Raw genomic sequence first — 24,292 nt, 5'->3', positions numbered from 1 at the left:
CACGGGAGTGCGTTTGCATTGTTAAATTGGTCGTGAGGATTCCTTTTTTAGTTAGGATTACTCAATAGGGAGGGATAGAGAGAGAAAGAGAGAGTAAGAGAAAGCCCTTTGCATTGTTAAATTGGTTGTGAGGATTCCTTTTTTTAATTTTGATTACTCAATCATCCATAGTAAATTACTAAAACTATTAAAAATTTAAATGTATCATCATTCTTCTATTTTTAATAATTGTAACCAAATAATTATATTTTTAAAGACACATATGTTAAAAACACCATAAGAGGTAAACACACGTTAGCGCAATAAAAAAAGCGGACAAACGGGCACGGGAGTGCCCGTTTGAACGCTAGTAGTAATAAAAATAAAACAATTATCTTGTCAAAAAAATAATAAAACAATTACAAAATATAGTCAACGCGTAATTGATTTTTCATCAAAGTCGTATTTGCAGCAGTCATCGTAAAATCAAAGTCCATTCAAAGTCGAGAAGAAGCTAACGACATAACGCTCGATCAACCAACTCCACCGTCGTGATGGGCAACCGCAGCAGCAGAAACAAAACCAAACCCTCCTCCGATTCCCAAACCGAATCCCATTCAAAATCAAACCCTCAACATTCCACTCATACTTCCTTCCCACCTCCCAATCGACCAGCCCCAGCCCCAACCCCAACCCCCACTCATCCCTCTCCCGTCGGCCGCGTCTTAGGCCGGCCCATGGAAGACGTCCGATCTACCTACACATTCGGCCGCGAACTAGGCCGCGGCCAATTCGGCGTCACATACCTTGTAACTCACAAAGTCACCAAGGAACAATTCGCCTGCAAATCAATCGCCACGCGCAAGCTCCTCCGCCGCGATGATCTGGACGATATCCGCCGTGAAGTTCAGATCATGCATCACCTCACCGGTCACCGGAACATCGTGGAGCTTAAAGGTGCTTATGAGGATCGCCATTCGGTTAACCTCATCATGGAGCTTTGTGCCGGTGGTGAACTCTTTGATAGGATTATATCTAAAGGACATTACTCCGAACGTGCTGCTTCTGAATTGTGTCGCCAGATGTTGGCCGTTGTTCATAATTGTCACACCATGGGAGTTATGCATAGGGACTTGAAACCCGAGAATTTCTTGTTTCTCAGTAAATCTGAAACTTCGCCTCTTAAAGCCACTGATTTCGGTCTCTCTGTGTTTTTCAAACCCGGTTAGTTACTTAAACCTTGTTTCGTTTAACAATTTTATTAAGTATCTTGTAGCATAATTATTTATCATATAGATATTGAAGTATAAACTATTTCTATATGACAAAATTTGATAATAAATTGATTTTAATTAAAAGTGAATTCAATGCAAAGTGGTTTATGTTTATATAGGTATTTGTAAAACTGAGTTGATCGATAAATTTGAGGATAAGTCACATTTGGAGTCAAAATCTAGTGATAGATAAGTCATATATGGAGTCAAAAGCTACAAATCGTAGCTTCAAGTTAACATTAATTCTATGAAAAACACTCAAATATGTGAAACTTAATTCTAAATCTCTAGATTGAATCAATTTTATGGCACCTCCAAAATTGGAACCAAACATACAAATCAGTTTTCTTATAAGCTATCAAGAGAGTTTATGGCAATAGTAAATCATTCCTGTAAACTCTTTCAAACACTCTCACAAGTGTTAATGCTGGTAGACAAGCCCGTATAAGCATACATTTGTTTTGCGTCAACTGGACTTGTGTTAGCTTGAGATCGCGGCAGTTTTTTCGCGTCTATGCGAAAGCTCTGTCTTGTAGCTACTAGGAAACCACGGGAAAGCTAGAATTGGACGTGTGTTTGAGCCTCCAAATGCAAAGCCAAACAGACGCTAAGTTGATCCAAACTGACTATCAGTGTTTTTTTTTACTCTACTGACTTTGAGTTAGTTAATTAGCTAGTTCCCTTTTACTGTTGTTAAGTTTTTCTTTGAAACACTGATTTTAATAGTTTGTGGGCATGATTTTGAGAACAGGAGATGTATTTAAAGATCTTGTTGGGAGTGCGTATTATGTTGCCCCTGAGGTGTTGCGTAGAAATTATGGACCCGAAGCTGATATTTGGAGTGCTGGGGTTATTTTGTATATTCTCCTCTCTGGTGTCCCTCCGTTCTGGGCAGGTATACTTCCTTTCTTTACTGGTTTAACACACTCATACATATTAACATGTAGGTGTTTGTGCAAGTTCGGTTTTCATGTCTTTCTTGTTTGATAACGCCTTACCTTGATTACTGACTAGTATATGGTACCTTTCTGATATTTCTCACACTTTCTTCTTATTTTTTATGTGAAGAAAACGAACAGGGTATCTTCGACGCTATTCTTCATGGACATATTGATTTCGAATCGGAACCTTGGCCTAAGATATCAAGTAATGCTAAAGATCTGATCAAGAAGATGTTGCGAGCTGACCCTAAAGAACGACTTTCAGCTGTTGAAGCCCTTAGTAAGTTTTACTCTTCTTGTAAATGCAAGTTGATTTCTTTTTACATCAAAAGGGTTTCATGCTGTATTTTGATTATCTTGACTCTGAGGATCAGTCAGGCATTATTGATAAAATAACTCTCTAACCATATTTCTAGAGATCTTATCTTTATAATTGATACAAAAGTGAAAGGAAGGTGAGATAATTGGCAAGAAATAGGATATTAGTTTTAAAAGAAGCTATGACTACTCAATTGATCCATGGTATTGTTTATGATATGAGAGTAACATGTCTCATTCAATGAGATAAAGAGGAGAATGGACATCTATTTTCTCATACACTCTTCAATTCCGTCTATCTAATAAAGGAAAAAGGTAGGTTAGGGCATATGCATCTCTGCCAAGTGCCATCTCTTCTTTATTGCAAAATTTGTGGTAGATGCACCACTATTTCCCAAACAAATGCATTGTTTCTTTTAATTACTTGAATTGATATTTTCTCTCCGCTGAACTGTCTCATCTACACCGTGCTCTCGTTTTTCTCTCTCACCACACCCCCCTAATGCATTTTTCTATTTTACCTGAATCAGTAATATGTGTAAATTTGTTTTCTTTGAAAATCACTGTTACCTCGCTTCATTGACTAGCTTTCTTTCGATTAGATATTCATGTGATTGGATAATGCTACTTTTTGGTTAATTGGCATGCTTTAGGGGCACGATAGCAAATAATATATGTATTTTACATATACGCCCCCACATATACTTGCACAATTTCTCTAGTCCTGTTTTATTTTCCCCTTTCTCTAGCCTGAAGCATTTGAGCTGTGTCATGGCTGTTTTATTTTATTTATTTGAGTCAACTAAACATATTAACATAGTATATATACACTTCAGATCATCCTTGGATGAGACATGATGGCGCACCCGATAAGCCTCTCGATATTGCTGTTTTAACCAGAATGAAACAATTCAGGGCAATGAACAAGCTAAAGAAAGTAGCTCTGAAGGTAAATAGTTCTTTATTGTCATTCTCGTTATAGAGATCAAGGTCTCATAATCAAGCTTTTAGTAAAATACCTAAAATTACTGCTTTATTTAAATCCTCAGGGATAAAAATGGTATACAGTAATAGAAAGTGATAGATTCATAAAAAAATTAAAAAAAGAAAGTAAATAGCTGTTATAAAAAAGTAAATAAATAGGGAGAAGAAATCCATAGTCGAACTGGAACAAAGATTAATATGTGAAAATTCTTATGTTTTTTGCAGGTTATTGCTGAAAATCTTTCTGAAGAAGAAATTATTGGCTTGAAGGAAATGTTTAAATCCATGGACACGGATAACAGTGGAACAGTTACTTTTGAAGAGTTGAAAGCTGGTCTCCCCAAACTAGGTACTAAGATATCTGAGTCTGAAGTAAGGCAGTTGATGGAAGCGGTAAGATTTCAGCATGTATTTCTAAGCCAATAAATTAATGTTTGATTATAGATTACTGTGAATATTAGTGACAAAGACACACACACAGACCTATACAAACTCTATCCCTTCTATACCAGTAGTACCGGATCTTGTTGCAGAGTTATACTTTTGGGTCTTAACCACTGCAATTTAATTTCTCGTAGCTAACCCTCTGCATGTCACATGTAAATGTAATGGATAATGTATTCTCTGCAAGTTCATCTCCTTGATAGTTATCTGCATCCAAATCCTGATTTGTTCTTGTAATTATAACGATGATTAATGCTTGATGTTCTGCATTTATAGAATGCTCGAATTGTCCATTGATATTATAGAATCATATACGGACGAGAGCACTAGGAAAATAGTTGTATACTATATTTAGACTAGAGCTGTTTAATATTGTGATTCCAAGCTTACCATTTTTCTTGATTTCACTGATGTTTTTTCTTTCTCTATTTATAACTTATCTAATCTGCAGGCTGATGTTGACGGAAATGGAAGCATTGATTATATTGAATTTATAACAGCTACCATGCACTTGAATAGAATGGATAGAGAGGACCACCTATTCAAAGCTTTTGAACATTTTGACAAGGACAAAAGCGGGTAATCTCTTTTTTTAGGAATTTTTTTATCAGATTCCTCTCTTATTATAAGTGAATTTGAATGTGACAGGTTCATGTTATGATTTATAAAAGGATACATAAAATTAATGAATCCCACATAATAAATGGCTGGTCTTACTATTGTCTCTTTCTACCACACAGACATAACCTTCTCATGAGAGGACCATGATCTTCTTTTTACCTTTTCTTTATATTTTTTTTAACATACCTGTGTTGAATCACATTTTGGACTATTTTCTTGATCCTGTTTTCATAGGTACATTACAAAGGAAGAGTTGGAAACTGCCCTTACAAAGTATAACATGGGGGATGAGAAAACAATAAAGGAGATCATTGACGAAGTTGATTCAGATAATGTACCCTTCTTTCTTCCTTCTGTGCTTTTTCTTTTGACTCGGGTCACATTATTGTTCATATTTTTAGTTATCCTATATGAAATTGTATATACAAATTAAAACTCCCAAACCTCTTGCAGGATGGAAGAATTAACTATGAGGAGTTTGTAGCGATGATGAGGCAAGGCAACCCAGATTTGAACAAACGTCACAAATGATTAAGTTGACCATACATCACCTGTTTAAACCTGTTCAAGCAGGTTTTGCTAACATGGACTGATTTCTGCTTTGGATTTTGCCTGCTATTTGCTCGTCCATTGAGGGCACTTGCATGGCATGTTAGCTTGCTCTTCCATTGAGACAATTTTTCTGTATTGTGTAAGTTATGCCATGTTTTATGCTTGCAATACCTTGATTGTTCCTAACTTTACTACTTATGTACATCACTAGACAATGTTGCCCTGTGGCTTAAAATTAATAACCATGACAAGTTAATGATTAATTTAGATTATATTTTAAAATAAAAGTGATTTTGAGATAAATTTGGAGATTTTCCATGTTTTTTTTAAAGAAAGCATAAAATATTGCAAAAAATATTATTTGAGTTGAAAAATCAAACATTTAAAATGGTTGAAAATAATGGACACTATAATTTTGATTTTCTGTCTTATAAAAAATAGTTTTCTTCAAAAGATAATTAATTAAAATAGTTATTTTATTTTTAGCATAAAATTTTTCTTTTTAACAAAATATATATTTTTAAAGCATATACACAAGCGTAATTAAAATAGTAAAAAAGATTTTAGAAAAATCTTAAACAAATAAACCCAATATAATAATAAAATAATTTGAGTAAAAAGTAATAGATACCAATGGGATGTTAGAATCTTTTATACACTAATGTGATATTAGAAAGCAGGGTTTCAAAAATCGGACCGGTTGAACCGGTCAGATAACCGGTCTGATTCCATTGTTGTATAGGATATGTCATTGAACCGGTACAATCGACGGTTTTTCAGAACTAGTGGTTTAAATGCATTTTTAATTTTTTTTTATTTTAAAAACTTAAAATAATATCAGTTTAATTAATCTATTGAAAAAAAATAAAAAAGTAAAAAATAAAAAATAGAAAATAAAAAAAGAAATTAAAAATAAAAATAAAGATTTTCGGATGCGGTTAATTTTGTTACAGATGATTTTGATATTGAAGAAAGAGATAACAACATTGAAATAATTTTTTCTTCTTTGAAATTAGATTTAATAGACAATAAAGTTACTTTATTATAATTTATTCAATTAGATTATTTTGCGATTAAATTTTGTTTGCAAATATATACTTTGTAATTTTGTACTATTTTATTGGGTTTTTTCTTTATCCACCTTCCTATGGAAGTCACCCCTAGCGAAAACCCCACTTTACCCCTGCTTCGGAAATGCATTTCCGAAATATTTTTTTTTCTAAATTTTTCCAGACTTCGGAAGTACATTTCCGAAAAAATCCCAAAAATTGGGATTTTGATTAATTCGGAGATGCATCTCCGAAAAAAACAAAAAAAAAATCTAAAAATCCCAAAAATTAATTTTAGGATATTAATTAATTCATATATCATAAATTTGATATAATATATGAGTAATGAATAATAATAATTATATATTTTGATATAATTTATGAGTTATGAATAATAATTATTATATATTTCTATTCTGATTCATATTTTAAAATTTAAAATAATTTTAATTAAAAAAATTAAAACAATTTCACTTACAAAATGAGTTATAATTTTTTATTTATATAATTATAATAATTATTATGTATTTACAAAAAAAAATTAAAAAAATGAGTAATTTAATTTATATATTTATATAATAATTATAATTATTATTATATATTTATAAAAATTATTATATATTTAAATATATTTATATATTTATATATTTATATATTAATTATTATATATTAATTATAAATATATTTATATATTTATGTAATAATTATTATATATTAATTATAAATATATTTATATATTTATATAATAATTATAAAAATTAAAAAAATAAGTGTTTTAAATTATAATAATTATTATATATGTATATATTTATATATTAATTATTATATATTTATATATTAATATATTTCACTTACAAAATTAATAATTATTATATATTTATATATTTCTATTCTGATTCATAATTAAAAATAATTTGTAATTTTTTATTTAGTTTAAAAAAATTAAAAAAAGATTTTGTCTTAATTTTATTTAATGAATAAATTTTATACTTAATTCTACATAATTCAAAATTTACTTATAGAATTAAAATGTTTTGATTTATATAAGTTAAAAGTAATTTTTAACTTTAAAATTGTTTAGGTAATTTTGACTCACCTTGATTTTTTGATTCATCTTCATTTTATTGATTCACCTTGATTTTATGCCTATTAATTGTATTGATTCACCTTGATTTTAATTTTTTTAATAATTATTGAATTCTTTCGGAAGTGTATATCCGAAACAGTCCAAGACCAATTTGGTCTGGGAATATTTCGGATATGGAAGACACCCCCTCCCAAAAAAAAAGGTGTTTTCGGAAATGTATCTCCGAAAACTCAAAAAGGGGTGTTTTTCGGAAATGCATCTCCGAAAATACCTTTTTTTTCTTCTTTTCGAAAGTGCATTTCCGAAATAAGACAAATTTTGAAGAAAAAAAGCGTTTCGGAAATGCATTTCCGAAGTGAGTGTATTTTGGATTTTTCACCAGAGGTGGCCAAGAAAAGAGGGAGGTAGGGAAAGAAATTTCCTTTTATTATGTGTAATAATTATGTTTAAAATTTGAATTTAAATTATGAGCTTGTGAATTTATTTAGGACATGATATTTTTAAAAAATCTAAGTGTCGTTTATATTTTGTAGAGAGTGAATCATCATGTCGACATGTTTTATACATATATAATTTTGTTATAACGATCGGTCTGATCAACATATTTATCCGATTTACTCCAGTTTAGTCATGTGGTTCGACCAGTGACCCAGTGGTTCGACCAATAAACCAGTGACCTAGTATCCTCATCGGTTTGATGTCCGGTCCGATTTTTAAAACACTATTAGAAAGTATGGAGATTTTCTAACTCGTATGTGTATTGTACTTTAAAAAATATTATTTTTTACGTTGTTGATATATAGTATCAATAAATATAAATAAATATTATCGTTAGATATTAAAATTATTTTTGTAATTTATAATTATTTATAAAGGTTTTTATTATATTAAATATTTTTTGTAAAACAAAATTTAAATATTTTTTGACAAATCAAATGAAAAATTAATTTAAATAATTTATCATAGAAATAATTTTAATATTTTATCTTAATTAAAAAAAATTGGATTTTTAAAAATTAAAAAATGTTTAAAATAAGTTTTTTGAATAGTCATTTTTATAAAAATTATTTTAAGAAATGTTATTTATAACAATAAATATTTAAGTTATTGATTTTTTTTAATAAAATTTATAACAAATGTGTATGAAATAATTTTTATTATTTTTATAGTAAAATCTCATAAAATTATTTTTAAAAATATCTATAACAAATGGATCTTGAAAGAGATATAATCTTCTTTTTTGTTTTGGCCCCTAATGTGATGGTTTTTTATATAAGTTGTTGGGCTAGGTCTCTTCAACATTCAACAAGTTATAACAAATGATTTTAAGGAGTGTTTGACTATGTGTTGACATATTAATTTTGATTAAAAACAAGTTGAATATAGTGAGATACCGTGTTAGACAAATGACCCGAGTTATAAAGATATCATATTCAAGAGAAATTAAGATAAACTAAATTGAGCATTAGATGGACACTTTATAACAATTGTGAAAGTGTTGGGATCATCTGAAAGGACCCTCTTAAATGGAGATACCATGAAGGCAGGGACAACCCAATCAATCTCGGAGCCCTATTTTAATTTAAAAAATAAATCTAAAAAAAATATAAATTTTTTATACCAAATTTCTAAAAAAAGGGTATAAAATCATAGACTTTAAAAACAAATTATTATTTTACACCTATTTTTAAAAAACAAATGTAAAATATATTTTAAAAATAAATTATAATTATAAATCTATGTTTAAAAAAGAGCCATAAAATATATTAATTTGATAATTAAAAAAATATTGGGTCGTTTAAGATTTGGAGCCCAGTGCGGTAGCACAGGCTGCACCTGCACTAGGCCGGCACTGCATGAAGGTTTTAGAGGCTAAACACTCAGACATGTCACTTCCTTCAATGTCAACCATCATGTTTTTTTTTTATATAAGAGACATGTGTGATGAGCATCCTGAGTCCAAATATCACTGGTCCATAAATCTCTCTTCATCTCTTGTTCTGACCATCAACATCATCTCTTCTTCTTCTTCTTCATGTATTGCAAAGTTTAAATCACTTTCTTAATTCTTTTATTTTTCTGGACAATCAATAGCATAGTGATCATGCTTTTGACAGTTGAAACATTGAATGCGGCTCTTGTCAGGTTTTTTACCACAATTTCTTCCTCTGCATGCAACACGACCTCTTTGGTTGCCTTGATATGAAGACTTTCTCTGATTCGACCAGTTTCCTCCTTGCTGATTTTGACCAATCGAATTGTTGTATCCTCCTCTACCTTTATTTTCATTCCAACTTCCTTTTCCTTTTTTTCTTTTGTTGTCTGAGCCTGCAAAGCCACATCACTCTTTGACTTTCCTGCAACAGCTCTTTCATCCATTCTTTGTTCATGAGATTCAAGCGTCCCTTGAAGCTCTTATTTTGTCAATGTCGACAGATTCGTCATCTCTTCTATGGAAACTATCATGTGGTCAAATTTGGAGCCAATGACCTCAAGATCTTTGCAACAACTGATCTTGTTGTTAACATTTCTCCACATATCTTGATTTGATTCACCAGTTTCGTAAGCCTAGTGAATAAATTAATTATGCTTTCACTTTCTTCCATCTGAAACAATTCTTACGTTCTTTTTTGAGTTTGTAACCTCACTTCTTTCACCTTTTCTACACCTCCAAAGGACTTTTCAAGAATCTTTCAGGCTTCTTTTGCAGATTCTTTCGCTCACCTTTTCAAAGTTGCTTGAACTCAGATATTGATGAATTTTAAAGAGAGCTTTATAATTCTTCTTCTTCAACTCTTTATGTGCAACCTCTTTTTCTTATGTTGCACTTTCTTCAAGCAGTTCTAACCCTTCTTTCACGAGTTTTTAAAGATCTTGACAACATAACAAAACCTTCATCTGTTTGCCCCAATTCTCATAGTTATGAACTTTCAGAATTGGAAGACTTGCTAAAAAATGCTTGTTTGGATGATTCATTGTCATCATGATTTTCTTGCCTTGAATCGCTTAACCGAAGCTCTAGATACTAGATGTTAGAAATCCACCAAAATCTATGGAGAATTTCTATCAATCTTGATGAACAAGATTGTTATCGCTACACAATAATAATGAAAGAAGGAAGAAAGAACGAATTAGGGTTTGATGAAGTTGGGAAGAAAATGATGATTTGCTACAAAGTTTTTTTCTGCCCACAAATGTGGAAAAATCTTATTCATTTTGTAACTGCAAAATTTTGTAAATACAAGTGCTTGCATAAATAGGAGTTACTCCCTCATTTTATAGTTTTAGGTTGTTTTATCCCTAAGTCAAAGCCCAAAACATAAAAGTCAAAAATATATAAAATAAATCTAAGTCAAAATCATATCGAACTTACTGCTTCGACATTTCGACACCACTAGGTGTTTTGATAGCTTACTACTTCGACACCATAAATTACAATCTCAACATCTCTTTGATGATATGTGAAGAAGAAAGTTCATGGTTTTTAATCTTTTAGCAAAAATTATTGTCGTGTTTGATAAAATTTAGAGGAATAAATGTTATTAGTAAGAAACATCAACATGCTTTAGTAAAATTTGTTTGACAAAATTTTATTTTTGACTCGAGATGCAATTTTGCCAACCAAAAAAAACAATTTGTGTGAAAGAGGAAAAATATGGAGGTGGGATGGAGTGAGATAATGTCTAGGTGTTATCATGTATGTTTGATACAGAAATATGAAGTATAGATTATAGTAAACAATATAATTTTAGGCTATTAGTGGTAACGACGAGGGAGTTAATTGAAACCCTCACAACTAGGGGTGTGCATGGTTGGTTATTTTAAAAAACCAAATCATAACCATTTTAAAACCATTTAAATGGTTTTGATTTATAACCATAACCACATTTTAATTAAAACTGGTTATAAAACCGGTTATAAATTTGGTTATGATTATATAACCGGTTTTTTTAAAAAATCCAGTTTTGAAAATTATTTTTTCCGAAAATATTTTTTTTCAAAAAAAAAGTTAATATTTTGAGAATTAAAATATTTGGATTCGGATTATAACCGAATCCAAAATAATTTAACCGGTTAATAACCATTTAATTATATCCGGATTATAAGAATGGATAATCAAACCATTAATAACTAAACCGGTTAATAACCATTCAATTATATCCGGATATTTAAAAGTGGTTTAAGTTTAGTTATGGATTTGGACATCAAAACCGGATATTTTGCACACCCCTACTCACAACATCACCACTTCAAACTGTTCAAAAATATATTTATTTTTTCTTTAATATGTTAGTTAAAAATGTGTGACTATTAGTAACAATTAGGTTGTATTCAAAAATATTTGACTCGGGTGACTAGTCTTATAAATAAACTATGCGTTAAAGATATTTGATTTATAAAAGAACTGAAACAAAAAAAGTTAGTCCCTAAAATAAAACTCAAAGGAAAAACTCACTGAGGTACAAGAGAAAATATAGAAACAAAAATAGACGTTGAAATGAAGTTGAAAAAATGGCAAATAGAAATATCCTCCCCTTCGCATGTGAGAAAACTGCCAAACCAAAAAACAAACCGTCAAAATAGTGACACGTAAGAATTGATATATGAGTCAGCACTAGTCTCCATCCTTTAACAAGAAAGGCCGCACCAGAAAAAGCGGGAACTCCACATGACATTACCATTCCCTTACTCGCCACCATTTCCAGATATTTCAATTCCATTCCCAATTCCCAATGCACACAAACTATTCAACACGTTACCACCATGATAACAAAGGATAGAGATCCTTTTTCATTCTCTCTCTAATTCTTCGTTCTTCTTTTTTGAGATAAATTCAGTTTTTACGGTTATTTTTCTGAAAGATGGAACAGAAAGGTTTGTTGTTATCAGCGCTTAGCGTTGGTGTTGGAGTTGGAGTCGGCCTTGGTTTGGCTTCCGGACAAACCAAATGGGGAGCTAATGCTTTCGCCTCGAACGCCATCACACCGGAGAAAATGGAACACGAAATGCTTCGACTTGTTGTTGATGGCAGAGAAAGCAATGTCACTTTTGACAATTTCCCTTACTATCTCAGGCATTTTCCTAATTTTCTTCGTTTTTCTCGTTTCATTTTGCTAATTTGCAATGTTACATGTATTTAGTATAATTTAATTTTTACTTTATTAAATAGTATTATAGCGAATTGTATTTGTTTTTTTTTTTTGGTCATTAGCAGCATGTATTTGCTTAGTTTCTTGAAAATCTGTATTAATAGTCATAGGTTTTAAATAACGGTCGCTCGCGGTGGAGGCTTTTGCGCTTTCGGTCGGTATCACCGACCTGATTGCGGTTGCCGTTGTGTGAATTAAGTTGGCGCGGTGTGAATTAACTACAATTTGTTCTATGACATAAAAATGGTGAATGACGGTATCAGTGTCAGCAGGTGCCGATACCGTTTTGTGGTGGCCATTTTTGCGGCCCCGGTGTCATTTCCTATTGTTTATTCATTGCACGGTTGGTATAGTGATGTTATGTATTAGTATTCATGTCGATGAAAATTCAGTGGTTAGGTGTTCTTAAATCTTAAGTATATGCCCAGTTTTGCGAAATTTTGAGTTTCGGATGCTTTGACATTTTCTGATGCTGCTACTTTTTGAAAAAAAATTGATTCAATTTAATCTTGGTTCTGATATATGGTGTTTTTGGTTGTATATATGATGACAGTGAGAAGACACGGGTGTTGCTGACAAGTGCTGCCTATGTCCATTTAAAGCATGCAGAGGTTTCTAAATATACACGGAATCTCGCTCCGGCAAGCCGGACTATTCTGCTCTCAGGGCCAGCCGGTTAGTCTGAATCGACTATTTTATGATGACGTATTGATAATCTTTTACGTTTCTAATGATTCCTTTGGCTAATTCAACAGTTCTCCATTTCATGTCTTGCAGAGCTTTACCAACAGGTGCTTGCCAAGGCTTTAGCTCACTACTTTGAGGCCAAGTTGCTTCTGTTTGATGTAACTGACTTTTCTTTGAAGGTGAGTGGGAAATGTTTTGATGTCGTTTAAAGCTTTCTCTTGTTGGTTATGTACATAATGGTTGGTTTGTCATCTTTGTAGATTCAAAGTAGATATGGCTCTTCCAACAATGAAACTGTAAGCTTTTCCTATTTTATCTTGTATTGCTTTTCATTCTAAACATCATATATTCTAACATTCTGGCTACCGGTGTTCTTTTTCCATTGTTTCTGATTCTAGTCTTTCAAAAGATCTACTTCAGACACGACTTTGGCTCGGTTATCTGACCTATTTGGTTCATTTTCAATCTTTCCACCAAGAGAAGAGAATAAAGGTACAAATCAATGAGCATTTTCTACTCAGCGTGGAGAACTTTATTACTTCATAATAAAATTATTATGCTCAATTAATCTTGTAATACACAAATATTCTATCTTGTTTGAGTTTCATGAATAAGTTTTATTATATTGCTATTAAACAGCTTATAAAATCATATCCCTGACTAGAAGCTTTTAGTTGCAGGCAGAATACACAAGAGAAGCAGTGGCACAGACCTTAAACGAATGTAAGAAGACTAGATCTTTATCAGTTAACTATGGGAATACATTTATCCTTCCAGTTTATTTAAATAATAATATTTGAAAATTTTCCTTCCAGTTTATTTATATAATATTTGAAAATTTCCCCTTGTTTATGCAGGGAGGCTGAAGAATCTTATACTCCGACTAAGCTTCGTAGGAATGCATCAGCCTCTGCAAATATTAGCAGCCTTGGTTCGCAAAGCAATCCTACAAACTCAGGTTACTTCAATAAATTATTTTAAAAGATCAAATAGGATTGTGGTTTTTCTTGATTTACTTGTTTTGTTACCAACTGCCGAGGTGTTAACTCGGCGGTAAGAGTTTGACATTATAAGTGTAATCTCGAGACAAAGTTCAAATCCGCTCGGGGCCGATTGTAAAATTGTCATTAGTGCCATTTGATTTAATAGTAATTTCTCCCTTCCCCATTTTTTTAATAAAAAATGACGATTTCTAATGTGGCATCATAATTTGATAGTTTATAGAATTAGTTTAACGCATATGTTAGACTTAGACTCCTAATGTTTTTGAATGAGAACTAATACAAATTAAGTCAAACTCCTTGTTTCTGTACACTGTCTGCTCTTCTGATTCCCTGTATCTTACAATATTCCTTCAGCACCTGGGAAGCACATGGCCAATTGGTCTTTTGATGAAAGGCTTCTTATACAGACTCTTTACAAGGTATTGCTACTTTTGATAATATGACATATTTCAGCATCAGCTCATAAACTTATTTTGGATTTGAAGGTTTTACATATCCACAAAAGATATTGATTTCATGAGTGGAAAATTCACATGCAGGCTCTAGTTTTTGTGTCAAAAACCTATCCCATTGTTCTGTATCTGCGGGATGTTGATAAGCTGTTGTGTAGATCACAGAGGATATGTAAATTATTCCAGTCAATGTTAAACAAATTATCCGGGCCGATTTTGATTCTTGGTTCAAGGGTTTTGGATTCTGGTAATGAATGCAAAGAAGTGGATGAGATGATTAGCCCCCTCTTCCCTTACAACATAGAAATCAGCCCACCAGAAGATGAGTCTCGTCTTGTCAGCTGGAAGTCTCAATTTGAAGCGGATATGAAGAGGATACAGATTCAGGATAACAAGAACCATATCATGGAAGTGCTTGCAGCCAATGATCTTGATTGTCATGACCTGGACTCCATCTGTGTGGCAGACACAATGGTTCTCAGTAACTATATAGAAGAGATTGTTGTGTCAGCAATTTCTTATCATTTAATGAATAACAAAGAGCCTGAATACAGAAATGGGAAACTGGTTATTCCATGCAATAGGTGTGACTGGTAACTTTAACTGCATGAACTATTTTTACTTTGATGTACTGACTTTATTATTTCTGAAACAGCTTATCCCATGCTCTGGGTATATTCCACGAGGGAAAACTCAGTGGAAGAGATACAATAAAACTAGAAGCTCAAGCAGTAACATCTGAGGTTGTGCATTCTTGTCGCAATTGTGTTGTTCATTGAGTTGCGAATAATATCTACCAGGTACTGATATGATTTGTGTCCTTTTTGTCTCTATATGTATCGTACTGAATAAAGCAGAGAGAGGAAGGAACTGTTACGAAACCAGAAGAAAAGTCTGAAAATCCTGCTCCTGGTATAAAGACTGAAAATCCTGCTCCTGGTATAAAGACTGAAACAGAAATACTAACTTCGGTGGGCAAAACTGATGGTGAAAATTCAGTTCCTGCAACCAAAGCTGTAAGCCTTCTCTGTTTTTTAATTGTTTGATAGATTATGATATAATTTTAACAATATTGAAATCATGCCGCAATTGGCTTATTCAAACACAGCAACCTCGTCTCTTGCAGGAAGTTCCTGATAATGAGTTTGAGAAGCGAATAAGGCCTGAAGTGATACCAGCAAATGAAATTGGGGTAACATTCTCCGATATTGGTGCCTTAGAGGAGACTAAAGAGTCACTTCAAGAACTAGTAATGCTTCCCCTTCGAAGGCCAGACCTTTTTGATGGAGGCCTTTTAAAGCCTTGTAGAGGAATATTACTATTTGGGCCGCCTGGAACAGGAAAAACAATGCTGGCAAAGGCCATTGCAAACGAGGCTGGAGCAAGTTTCATTAATGTATCCATGTCTACCATCACCTCTAAATGGTTTGGTGAAGACGAGAAGAATGTCCGTGCTTTATTCACACTGGCAGCCAAGGTCTCTCCAACTATTATATTTGTTGATGAGGTGGATAGTATGCTTGGGCAGCGGACAAGAGTCGGGGAACATGAAGCCATGCGGAAAATAAAGAATGAATTTATGACCAATTGGGATGGACTTACCTCAAAACCATCGGATCGCATCCTTGTCCTTGCTGCAACCAATAGGCCCTTTGACTTGGATGAAGCAATTATTAGACGATTTGAAAGGAGGTACCACTACTAGTTCTACTTGTTCAATGAATTTCACATGCTCTTCTTAATACCTGAAAAGTGCTAACAATATGCTCTCTACCACACTACCCCAACCATTCTCTGCTATTAGTTTGAGTTCATGTGGCTTTCACTGAATCACGTGGACCTGTTTTTTATAATTTTTTGTTGTATTTGTAAATTGTGGGGAAAAAAGACATACAATATCAAATTAAGTATATTGCTTTTGAGGGTGCAGAACAACAACCTGAATACCCTTATATTCAATAGTATTTTGATTGTTTTTACTCAATATATCATTCATCTTTGGCTATCAGGATTATGGTTGCATTACCCTCTGTGGAGAACAGGGAAAATATATTGAGGACGCTTTTGGCTAAAGAGAAGGTGGACAATGGACTTGATTTTAAGGAAATCGCAACTATGACAGAAGGATACAGCGGAAGCGATCTAAAGGTTTTTCTCTATTATTGTTTTCCTGTGGACGTAACTTGACTGTGGTGTTACAACCTACAGATGCTTTTGTTATTTTGAGTTTCTGATTAACGCGTTTTCTATTTTATTAATTGGTAAATGCAGAACTTATGCACAACTGCTGCTTATAGACCTGTTAGAGAGTTAATTCAGCAAGAGTTAAAGAAGGATTCGGTAAATTAGCATTTTCTTTACAGATTTACTATAATGCTTTGATTATATGATGATCATGCTGACTGCTATATTTGTTTTCGGCAGGAAAAAAAGAAGAAAGATGCCGAAGGAAAAAATAGCCATGATGTTCATGATGCAGAGGAGGAAGTTAAACAGGAAAGAGTTATTACCCTTAGGCCTTTGAATATGGAGGACTTCAGAGTGGCAAAGAATCAGGTTAATTTTTTTGGGATTCTTTATCTTAAATTCTCCGGCATTGATCATCTTTAATGATGCAATTCACTTTGGGTTCTTATCTGGCCATTAGACAGATCTTATTATGCCATGTCACTTTTAAGATTTCTATATTTTCTCTAATATTGCAACTTTTCTCATTGTTTCCCGGCAACTCTCACTGTCCTCAAACAATTATTTGTGCCACATAAACACGTTCCAATGATGAAGCTGAAACATGATAGCAGTTAGTTAAACTTAAGATCTCAACAAGCAAATGACGTGATAAAATCAAAAATTGCTTGTTGGGGAGGTCTTAGGTTTCTTTTGCATCTAATATGTATAGAAGATATTGCTTAGTTTGAGTGCGTAATTGGAATGCAGGTTGCCGCAAGCTTTGCAGCTGAAGGGGCTGGAATGAATGACTTGAAGCAGTGGAATGACCTTTATGGAGAAGGTGGTTCAAGGAAGAAAGAGCAATTATCTTATTTCCTATGAAAATTGCGGATGGAAGTATTTAAAAAATTCGTAGTTGCATCTTTCTGGTTGGACTTTGTGAGTGTCATTACAGGCCTTTTCCACCAGAGAGCCTTTCATAGGACAATCAGTAGTTTGCCTGATATATATAGTGTAGTTTGCCGGTGATATATACTCTTAACGAATTATAAGCAAAAATAGGTTAAAGAAAGTTCATATATTTGATCCAAATTTGAATCAAATAGTTCAACTTTGACTATTTTTGTTTATATTTTGCAAGAGAGAATATAATTATAAATGTGTATAGTTTTCAGTAGTATTTTTTGGCTTCATACTTGATCAAAAATATTGTTCAAATTTGGGATTTTTGCCCGTAGGCTATGAAGAATAAACAATGTTGTAGTTAATAGTGTAAATTGTGTTGTAACTATTACCCGCCAAGCCTCTTAAACAAGAAAGAGTAGTTCCTACTTTGTACATTGTGTTGTAAGTAGTTCCTACTATGTACAAAATATAATAAATAGGTTTGCTATTCAATATTATAGTGCAAGTTAGCAATTCAATACTACCTCTGTTTTTTTATTGGTTTGATCATTTTCCCACGTATTAAAAAATATAATCATTATTGTAAGGATATATATAATAAAAAATAACATTAATAATTCATTTTTATTATAAAAAAATTATAATTTAATACAAATTTTATTAAAGTTCTTATGGAAATACTATTATCCAAAACCTTCACTATTAACTGATTTTTGTTTCAAATTAAGTGCAGAAGACAATGTTAGAAATGATAATCACATTTAAAAGAAGTAATAGAGAGAAGAGAGGAGAAAAAAGAAAGGTAATAGACTTTTGGAAATTTCGTATTGAATATAATTATGTTAGATGAGAGTTTATGTATAGCAATTATTGGAAGGTTATGTTTGGGAGTTTGGAGGGGAGGGGAAGGCTTCCAAAATAAAATTTTAAAAAAATATAGGAAAATATTTGACATTTTTTGAAAAAATGATTTTGTTTAGAATGATAAAAGAGTCATTATCATTAATAAATTTTTATTTTTCATAATACTATAACAACCTAAAACATATTTGGAAAATTTATGTAAGCCTTTCAAAACCCTCCAAAACCCTCTTACAATACAATTTTTGAGTTCCCCATTTTATGGGGTTTTTGGTGTTATGAATAAACTCAAACCCTCCAAAACCCTCATACCCAACCCCATAAAATGGGGGAACTCAAAAATTGTATTGTAAGAGGGTTTTGGAGGGTTTTGAAGGGCTTATATAAATTTTTCAAATATGTTTTAGGTTGTTATAGTATTATGAAAAATAAAAATTTATTAATGATAATGACTCTTTTATCATTCTAAACAAAATCATTTTTTCAAAAAATGTCAAATATTTTCCTATATTTTTTTAAAATTTTGTTTTTGGAAGCCTTCCCCTCCCCTCCAAACTCCCAAACATAGCCTTAGGCTATGTTTGGGAGTTTGGAGGGGAGGGGAGGGAAAGGCTTCCAAAAACAAAATTTTAAAATAAATAAAGGAAAATATTTGACATTTTTGAAAAACTGATTTTGTTTAGAATGATAAAAGAGTCATTATCATTACTAATTTTTTAATTTTCAAAATACTATAACAACCTAAAAGATATTTGTAAAATTTATGTAAGCCCTTCAAAACCCTCCAAAACCCTCCTTCAATACAATTTTTGAGTTCCCCCATTTTATGGGGTTTTTGGTGTTATGAATAAACTCAAATCCTCCAAAACCCTCCTACCCAAAATCCTTTTATCATTTTCACCCAATTCTTCTTATTTTTCAAAGCCCTCCCCTCCTTTCCCCTCCAAACTCCCAAACATAGTCTAAGTGTCTCTCAACAAAATTCAATTAGACTCTTAATTGAATTATGTTATATATTGTACTCTATTCTTAATATTTCACCCCTCAAACTCAATGTGGTTGATCAAGTTTGAATTTGTCAACCATTTTTAATTTAATTTTCAGAATTATATACCTAACTAGTCAGAGACCCGTGCTGTCGCTCGGGTGCATTATTTATGGTGTAGTATTTTATGAACGATACGAAAAATGTGAAACTAAAGAAGTTTGACCAAATTACATATATAAAATAGAAATTAACGATCTAAAAAAAGTTTTACTAATAAGATATTAGTAGTATGAAAATTAAGTTCTAAGTTAAAATAATGATCCACAAAAAAGATTTAAGATAGGTCAAGAACACAATAGCAAAGTAGGGTCAAGTATTGAATTAAATAATTGAAGGCCCAACAACAATTAAAAGAAAAAATATGGGTCACTATAGGTTAAAGAGTAAATAAAATTGAGAAAAATTATTAAAGGTATAGTCACATGTCAATATTCCAAAAAGACATGAGATAATGATTAATTAAAATAATATTTAAAAATAAAAAATTTGACTCTTAAATAAAGATAATGATTAATTAAATTAAAATAAATATTGTATTGATAGTGACCCGTGAAATAAATAAATAATTAATTTTATTAAAATTTATTTTGATAAACATATGGAAAATGTATGCTACGTTGTGTCAACTTATTATTGATAGTTTTAGTGATAAAATACACATGCATTACAAAATAAAAAATTATGATGTAAATCTTTCTACGTAGAGGATATATAGGATATATTTACTCCAAGAGTAAGTGTTGAACATTTACTCTAAATTTTATTATTAATCTAACGACTTTAATTAATTTTTTATATAGAAAAATATTTTTAAAAATAATTAAATTAAATGATCAATTAAGACGGTTAGATTAATAAAAATTAATGGTTAAAATTTAGAGTATGCTAGAACAATTACAATAATAGAACAATTACAATAATAAAATGTAATTTTCAAGTCAAAAAGAAAGATAAAATATTTATTATAATTAATATGTATCATTATAATTAATTGTGTATTAATTGATTTCTTTATTAAAGATATCTTTGTAGAATATTCCATATCAATAAAATAAGTCATTTAAAGGATAAGTAAATATACAATGATTATATTATCATTAAAACTATCCATTATTATATTGGTTTACGATTTTGATTAATATTGTGTGCATAAGTTTGAGTCCATCGAATGATATCCTGTATAAATTATTAATAGAAAATTTGTTTGGTCACTAAATTGTTAGAAGATGTATAAGCCTAATTATCAAAGGCTAGATATCATTTGTCCAAAACTAAAATTATTTTCTAACAATCAAATATAATTAAAAGAAACCTTGCCAATATGTAAAAAAATTGAAATTTAAAAAAATTGAAATTAAATAATGTTATACAACTTTGATAAAACAGTCTTACACCATTCAAATTCACTTACATAAAACCAAAACCAATCCCATCATACCAAAACCAGTCCCCATACAAATGTTCATACAAAACATATCATACCAAAGCCAAATTCAAAAAAAGCTAATTAATTTCTTAAAGGCAACTAAATTTCTCTAAACTACCATAACTGACTCAATACTTCTCTAACTACAAAAACAACATACTAACAATTCCATTACATTACAAAAGAAGCAACTATTCTAACAGAAAAAACCGCATCAGTTAGGTTCGCCCAAACAAAAGCCAAAACAAAAACTAAAACGAACATGTACATTTCAAAAAGTCAGTAACTTAACGCTTTAAACATTTCAAAAAGCCAGTAAATTAACACTTTAGATCGACCCTGCACAATCCGCTAGAAATTCATCACCATGCAGCATCCATACTAAAATGTTTCAATCTCGTGTTGATGATGCAAGGAGAGACGTCGACGGGTTGCAACGCATTTCCTTGCAAAAAGTGAGAAAATTGAAGAAGAGTATACCAAAATATAAGAGTTGCTGCAGAACTCTTCAGATTAATAAATTGAGTTGCTGCTTTTCAAAATATATGAGTTGATAAGTTATTATCATATCAAGAATTACATATTATATCAAAAAGAAAAATCTAACCAGTCATGATGGCTGATCTGATTGGAGAGACACTCCAAGTGGGATTTCTAGATTTAATGCTTCCTGCAAGGCCTGAAACATGTGGACATGACATGGAAGTCCCTTATTCAAGGTTATACACAAGCTGTGGTGGATAATCAAAACATAAAATCACGGATCACCTGTCCAAAACCGGGAGCACCATATCCGACACCAAGTGCTCCATAGGGATTACCTATCAGACCATAACCAAGTTGTGGTGATAACTTGGAAGCAATCCTTGATTCTGTACATTTGATACCACAACCTTCTGATTAGCTCGTGGATTTGCTAGAGAACACTCTAACATTCGACCGGAAAACTTAGAATACCCCTGATCAATATATGCAAAAGTTACATAACTTTTAAAAAGCAGATACTGCACAAATTATAATGTTACCTTCTAATTCATATCTTTCATTATTCTTTAGTGCTTTCATAGCATTTGATTGCTCCGCAAAATAAACAAAGCCGCATTTCAAGTTATATATTGCATAAGCGGCATTTTAAATAACGATAGATCAACATTAAAAGATCCCTATTTATAAAACAAAAAGTAATCAATTATTTAGAGTTTAAACAAAAATTCATGGCAGAAAAAATAAATTCGCATACAAAAAATTAGTAAAGAAATTGAATATGAGAAAAGATTGAGAAATAGTTAGCAAAACTCACTTCGAGAGCAGTAGCTCCATCAGCTGGATCAGAAAAAATACAACCGAGCAAGCAAAAAAATGGATCTGAAAAAATACAACCAAGTAAGCAAAATCTTCACACCAAAAGATAAAGAAAACCTAAAAAAACAAACATCAAAACGAATATTCTGATGAAAAAGAAAAAAAATCTGCGAACCCCGGAACACTACAAACAACAACAAACCCATACAAAAAACATTCAGTGAAACAGATGTCGACAAATAACAAAGCATGTCACTGGGTTTTTCGAATCAAGTAAATAACATTAATATCAATACCTGGAAAACCTTATGCAAGAAAGCAGTGGAAATCGAAACCTGAAAAACCAAAACATTGTCATTATTCTTCTTCACCGCAACTGTAACACCCCTCTAATAACCCGTGGCAATTAAACAATTATTAAATCAGAGTAACATGAAGAGAGGTATCACAATTCATAAATAATGAAAACACACGTCAATATAAGTCATGCATTACTGAAAACACCTGGAATCATAACTCATTAATCAAATCCATGTTCTACGCAGCGGAAATACTTCATCAAGTCAACATTATATCACTAATGTATTAGACTTCAACCAAAACAAATAAATATAGAGTTACAATCAAATTTCCAAAACAAGCGTTCCCAGTGTTACAACTATCAGAGCATGACACCTGACGCTAACTAAAACACTGACTCATGAGTTAATCCTCACCGAGTCGAACAGCCGCTATCCTCAATCTGAAAATGACAACATGTAAGGGTGAGTCTCGTCATAATTAATAAATTTTATAAGGTTATAAAGCAATAACACGTCACAGTTGCATCATTCACCCAATTGTTTCATAAACAGACATTCAAGCAAATCAAACAACAATCAACACATCATTCAACATTTACAACACTGGAATACATCCAATCATGTTATAAATTATGCATATGAATGAACTGACACTATGCATGTGGTACCAACATCATCCAATGGGAATATCCCATGACCGATCCAACGTCGTCCAGATACGGCCCTGCCAGCACAGATTCCACACAATGGGAATCATGCCCTTCACTGATCCAACACACCCTTATGGATACAGTATCACCAATGAATATGAATGAATGCAACATATATAATATACTTATACCATCATCATCATCATCAATATCATCATCATCATCATCAAGTATGTTCATATATATTAACATCATTCAATCACAATTCTATCATCATCACATAGAAAATATACATGTATTTGCACCAATCATCATCATTAATAAGAAATGACATACATGTATTCTCATAATTTTAAAACCAATCAATCATCATCATATAGATTATTCTATAAGGTTCGTTTGGCTCAAAACGGCACAATAAACGGACCAACGGTTAAAAAGTTATGCCTCTTTGAACTTTTAAAATATCTCAAACAATCAACAGCACGCGGCGCCATCTTAGTTCGCGGCGCGAACTGAGCGTCCCAAAAATCCTTGGCTCTCTGCCAAGCTATTCGCGGCGCAAACATCCTCACGTGGCGCGGTACGAGAAAAAGTTACGCCTTCGCGGCGCCAACACAGGTACGCGGCGTGACCTGTGCGTATCACAAATTCCTGGCATTCTGCCCACCCGTTCGCGGCGCCAACCCTGTGCACGCGGCGCGAACCGGCGATTTCAGATACCCCAACCTGCAGAAAACAGCATTCTACACATTCCAAACTCACCCAATTCATACCAATACGAACCTAGGGAGATAGAATGCACAAACAACACGAAAAACATCTCATGATACATCAATAACACATCAATTGAGATCATAACAACATAGATATCATGGATTCAGTTATAGGATTAGACATCGCACAATTGGACTCAATCCCTAAATCTATCATATGACTCAATCGACCCGAATTCTACATCTATTCGGCATTATCAACCCCTAACCCGATAATAGATGATAATCAGACAAGTCCCCCCTTACCTTAGACAATCTTCTTGATCCTTGGTCTCTCCCTCTACCGTTCACCTTCACGTTCCTCGTTCTC

The 24,292-nt window shown here is 32.1% G+C and overlaps 2 protein-coding genes and 1 long non-coding RNA gene across 6 annotated transcripts; 2 read left to right on the top strand and 1 right to left on the bottom strand.

The window, feature by feature from the left end:
* The first annotated feature begins 428 nt into the window (after positions 1 to 428).
* LOC131652478 (calcium-dependent protein kinase 1-like) lies at positions 429 to 5,398 on the top strand. Its single transcript, XM_058922335.1, has 8 exons — positions 429 to 1,203; positions 2,005 to 2,148; positions 2,322 to 2,474; positions 3,349 to 3,461; positions 3,722 to 3,889; positions 4,392 to 4,519; positions 4,796 to 4,895; positions 5,015 to 5,398. Exons 1-8 carry the CDS (start codon positions 534 to 536, stop codon positions 5,090 to 5,092), a joined length of 1,554 nt encoding a protein of 517 aa, XP_058778318.1. The 5' UTR covers positions 429 to 533; the 3' UTR covers positions 5,093 to 5,398.
* A 6,478-nt stretch (positions 5,399 to 11,876) lies between these two features.
* Positions 11,877 to 18,109, top strand: LOC131652477 (uncharacterized). 3 transcript variants are annotated; one of them, XM_058922334.1, is made up of 16 exons: positions 11,877 to 12,323; positions 12,953 to 13,074; positions 13,177 to 13,265; positions 13,347 to 13,382; positions 13,485 to 13,578; positions 13,767 to 13,809; positions 13,944 to 14,044; positions 14,445 to 14,509; positions 14,630 to 15,126; positions 15,198 to 15,285; positions 15,397 to 15,558; positions 15,669 to 16,234; positions 16,552 to 16,690; positions 16,814 to 16,882; positions 16,967 to 17,098; positions 17,480 to 18,109. In XM_058922334.1, exons 1-16 carry the CDS (start codon positions 12,112 to 12,114, stop codon positions 17,591 to 17,593), a joined length of 2,529 nt encoding a protein of 842 aa, XP_058778317.1. In that variant the 5' UTR covers positions 11,877 to 12,111; the 3' UTR covers positions 17,594 to 18,109. The 3 variants fall into 3 exon arrangements, with proteins under 3 accessions (XP_058778317.1, XP_058778315.1, XP_058778316.1); XM_058922332.1 differs by having other exon boundaries at positions 13,761 to 13,809; XM_058922333.1 differs by having other exon boundaries at positions 11,879 to 12,323; positions 13,761 to 13,809; positions 15,400 to 15,558.
* A 3,000-nt stretch (positions 18,110 to 21,109) lies between these two features.
* Positions 21,110 to 22,589, bottom strand: LOC131647075 (uncharacterized). Of its 2 annotated transcripts, XR_009297733.1 has the most exons (4): positions 22,551 to 22,589; positions 22,253 to 22,275; positions 21,978 to 22,115; positions 21,110 to 21,911 (listed from the first exon to the last, which is right to left on the bottom strand). It is a non-coding gene; the product is annotated as an uncharacterized LOC131647075 (long non-coding RNA). The 2 variants fall into 2 exon arrangements; XR_009297732.1 differs by having other exon boundaries at positions 22,253 to 22,585.
* Positions 22,590 to 24,292: the final 1,703 nt, after the last annotated feature.

This window comes from Vicia villosa, linkage group LG2 (assembly GCF_029867415.1).
Source record: "Vicia villosa cultivar HV-30 ecotype Madison, WI linkage group LG2, Vvil1.0, whole genome shotgun sequence".
NCBI lineage: Eukaryota > Viridiplantae > Streptophyta > Magnoliopsida > Fabales > Fabaceae > Vicia > Vicia villosa.
The sequence above is the reverse complement of the archived record's forward strand: the minus strand, read 5'-3'. Positions and strand labels throughout refer to the sequence as shown.

Excerpts from the sequence above, each read along its gene's own strand:
- LOC131652478 (XM_058922335.1), top strand. The coding sequence starts at position 534 with ATGGGCAACCGCAGCAGCAGAAACAAAACCAAACCCTCCTCCGATTCC. Across the intron at positions 2,149-2,321 it reads TGTCCCTCCGTTCTGGGCAG|AAAACGAACAGGGTATCTTC; the intron begins GTATACTTCCTT and ends TTTTATGTGAAG. Across the intron at positions 4,896-5,014 it reads ACGAAGTTGATTCAGATAAT|GATGGAAGAATTAACTATGA; the intron begins GTACCCTTCTTT and ends AACCTCTTGCAG.
- LOC131652477 (XM_058922332.1), top strand. The coding sequence starts at position 12,112 with ATGGAACAGAAAGGTTTGTTGTTATCAGCGCTTAGCGTTGGTGTTGGA. Across the intron at positions 14,045-14,444 it reads AAGCAATCCTACAAACTCAG|CACCTGGGAAGCACATGGCC; the intron begins GTTACTTCAATA and ends ATATTCCTTCAG. Across the intron at positions 16,691-16,813 it reads ACAGCGGAAGCGATCTAAAG|AACTTATGCACAACTGCTGC; the intron begins GTTTTTCTCTAT and ends TGGTAAATGCAG.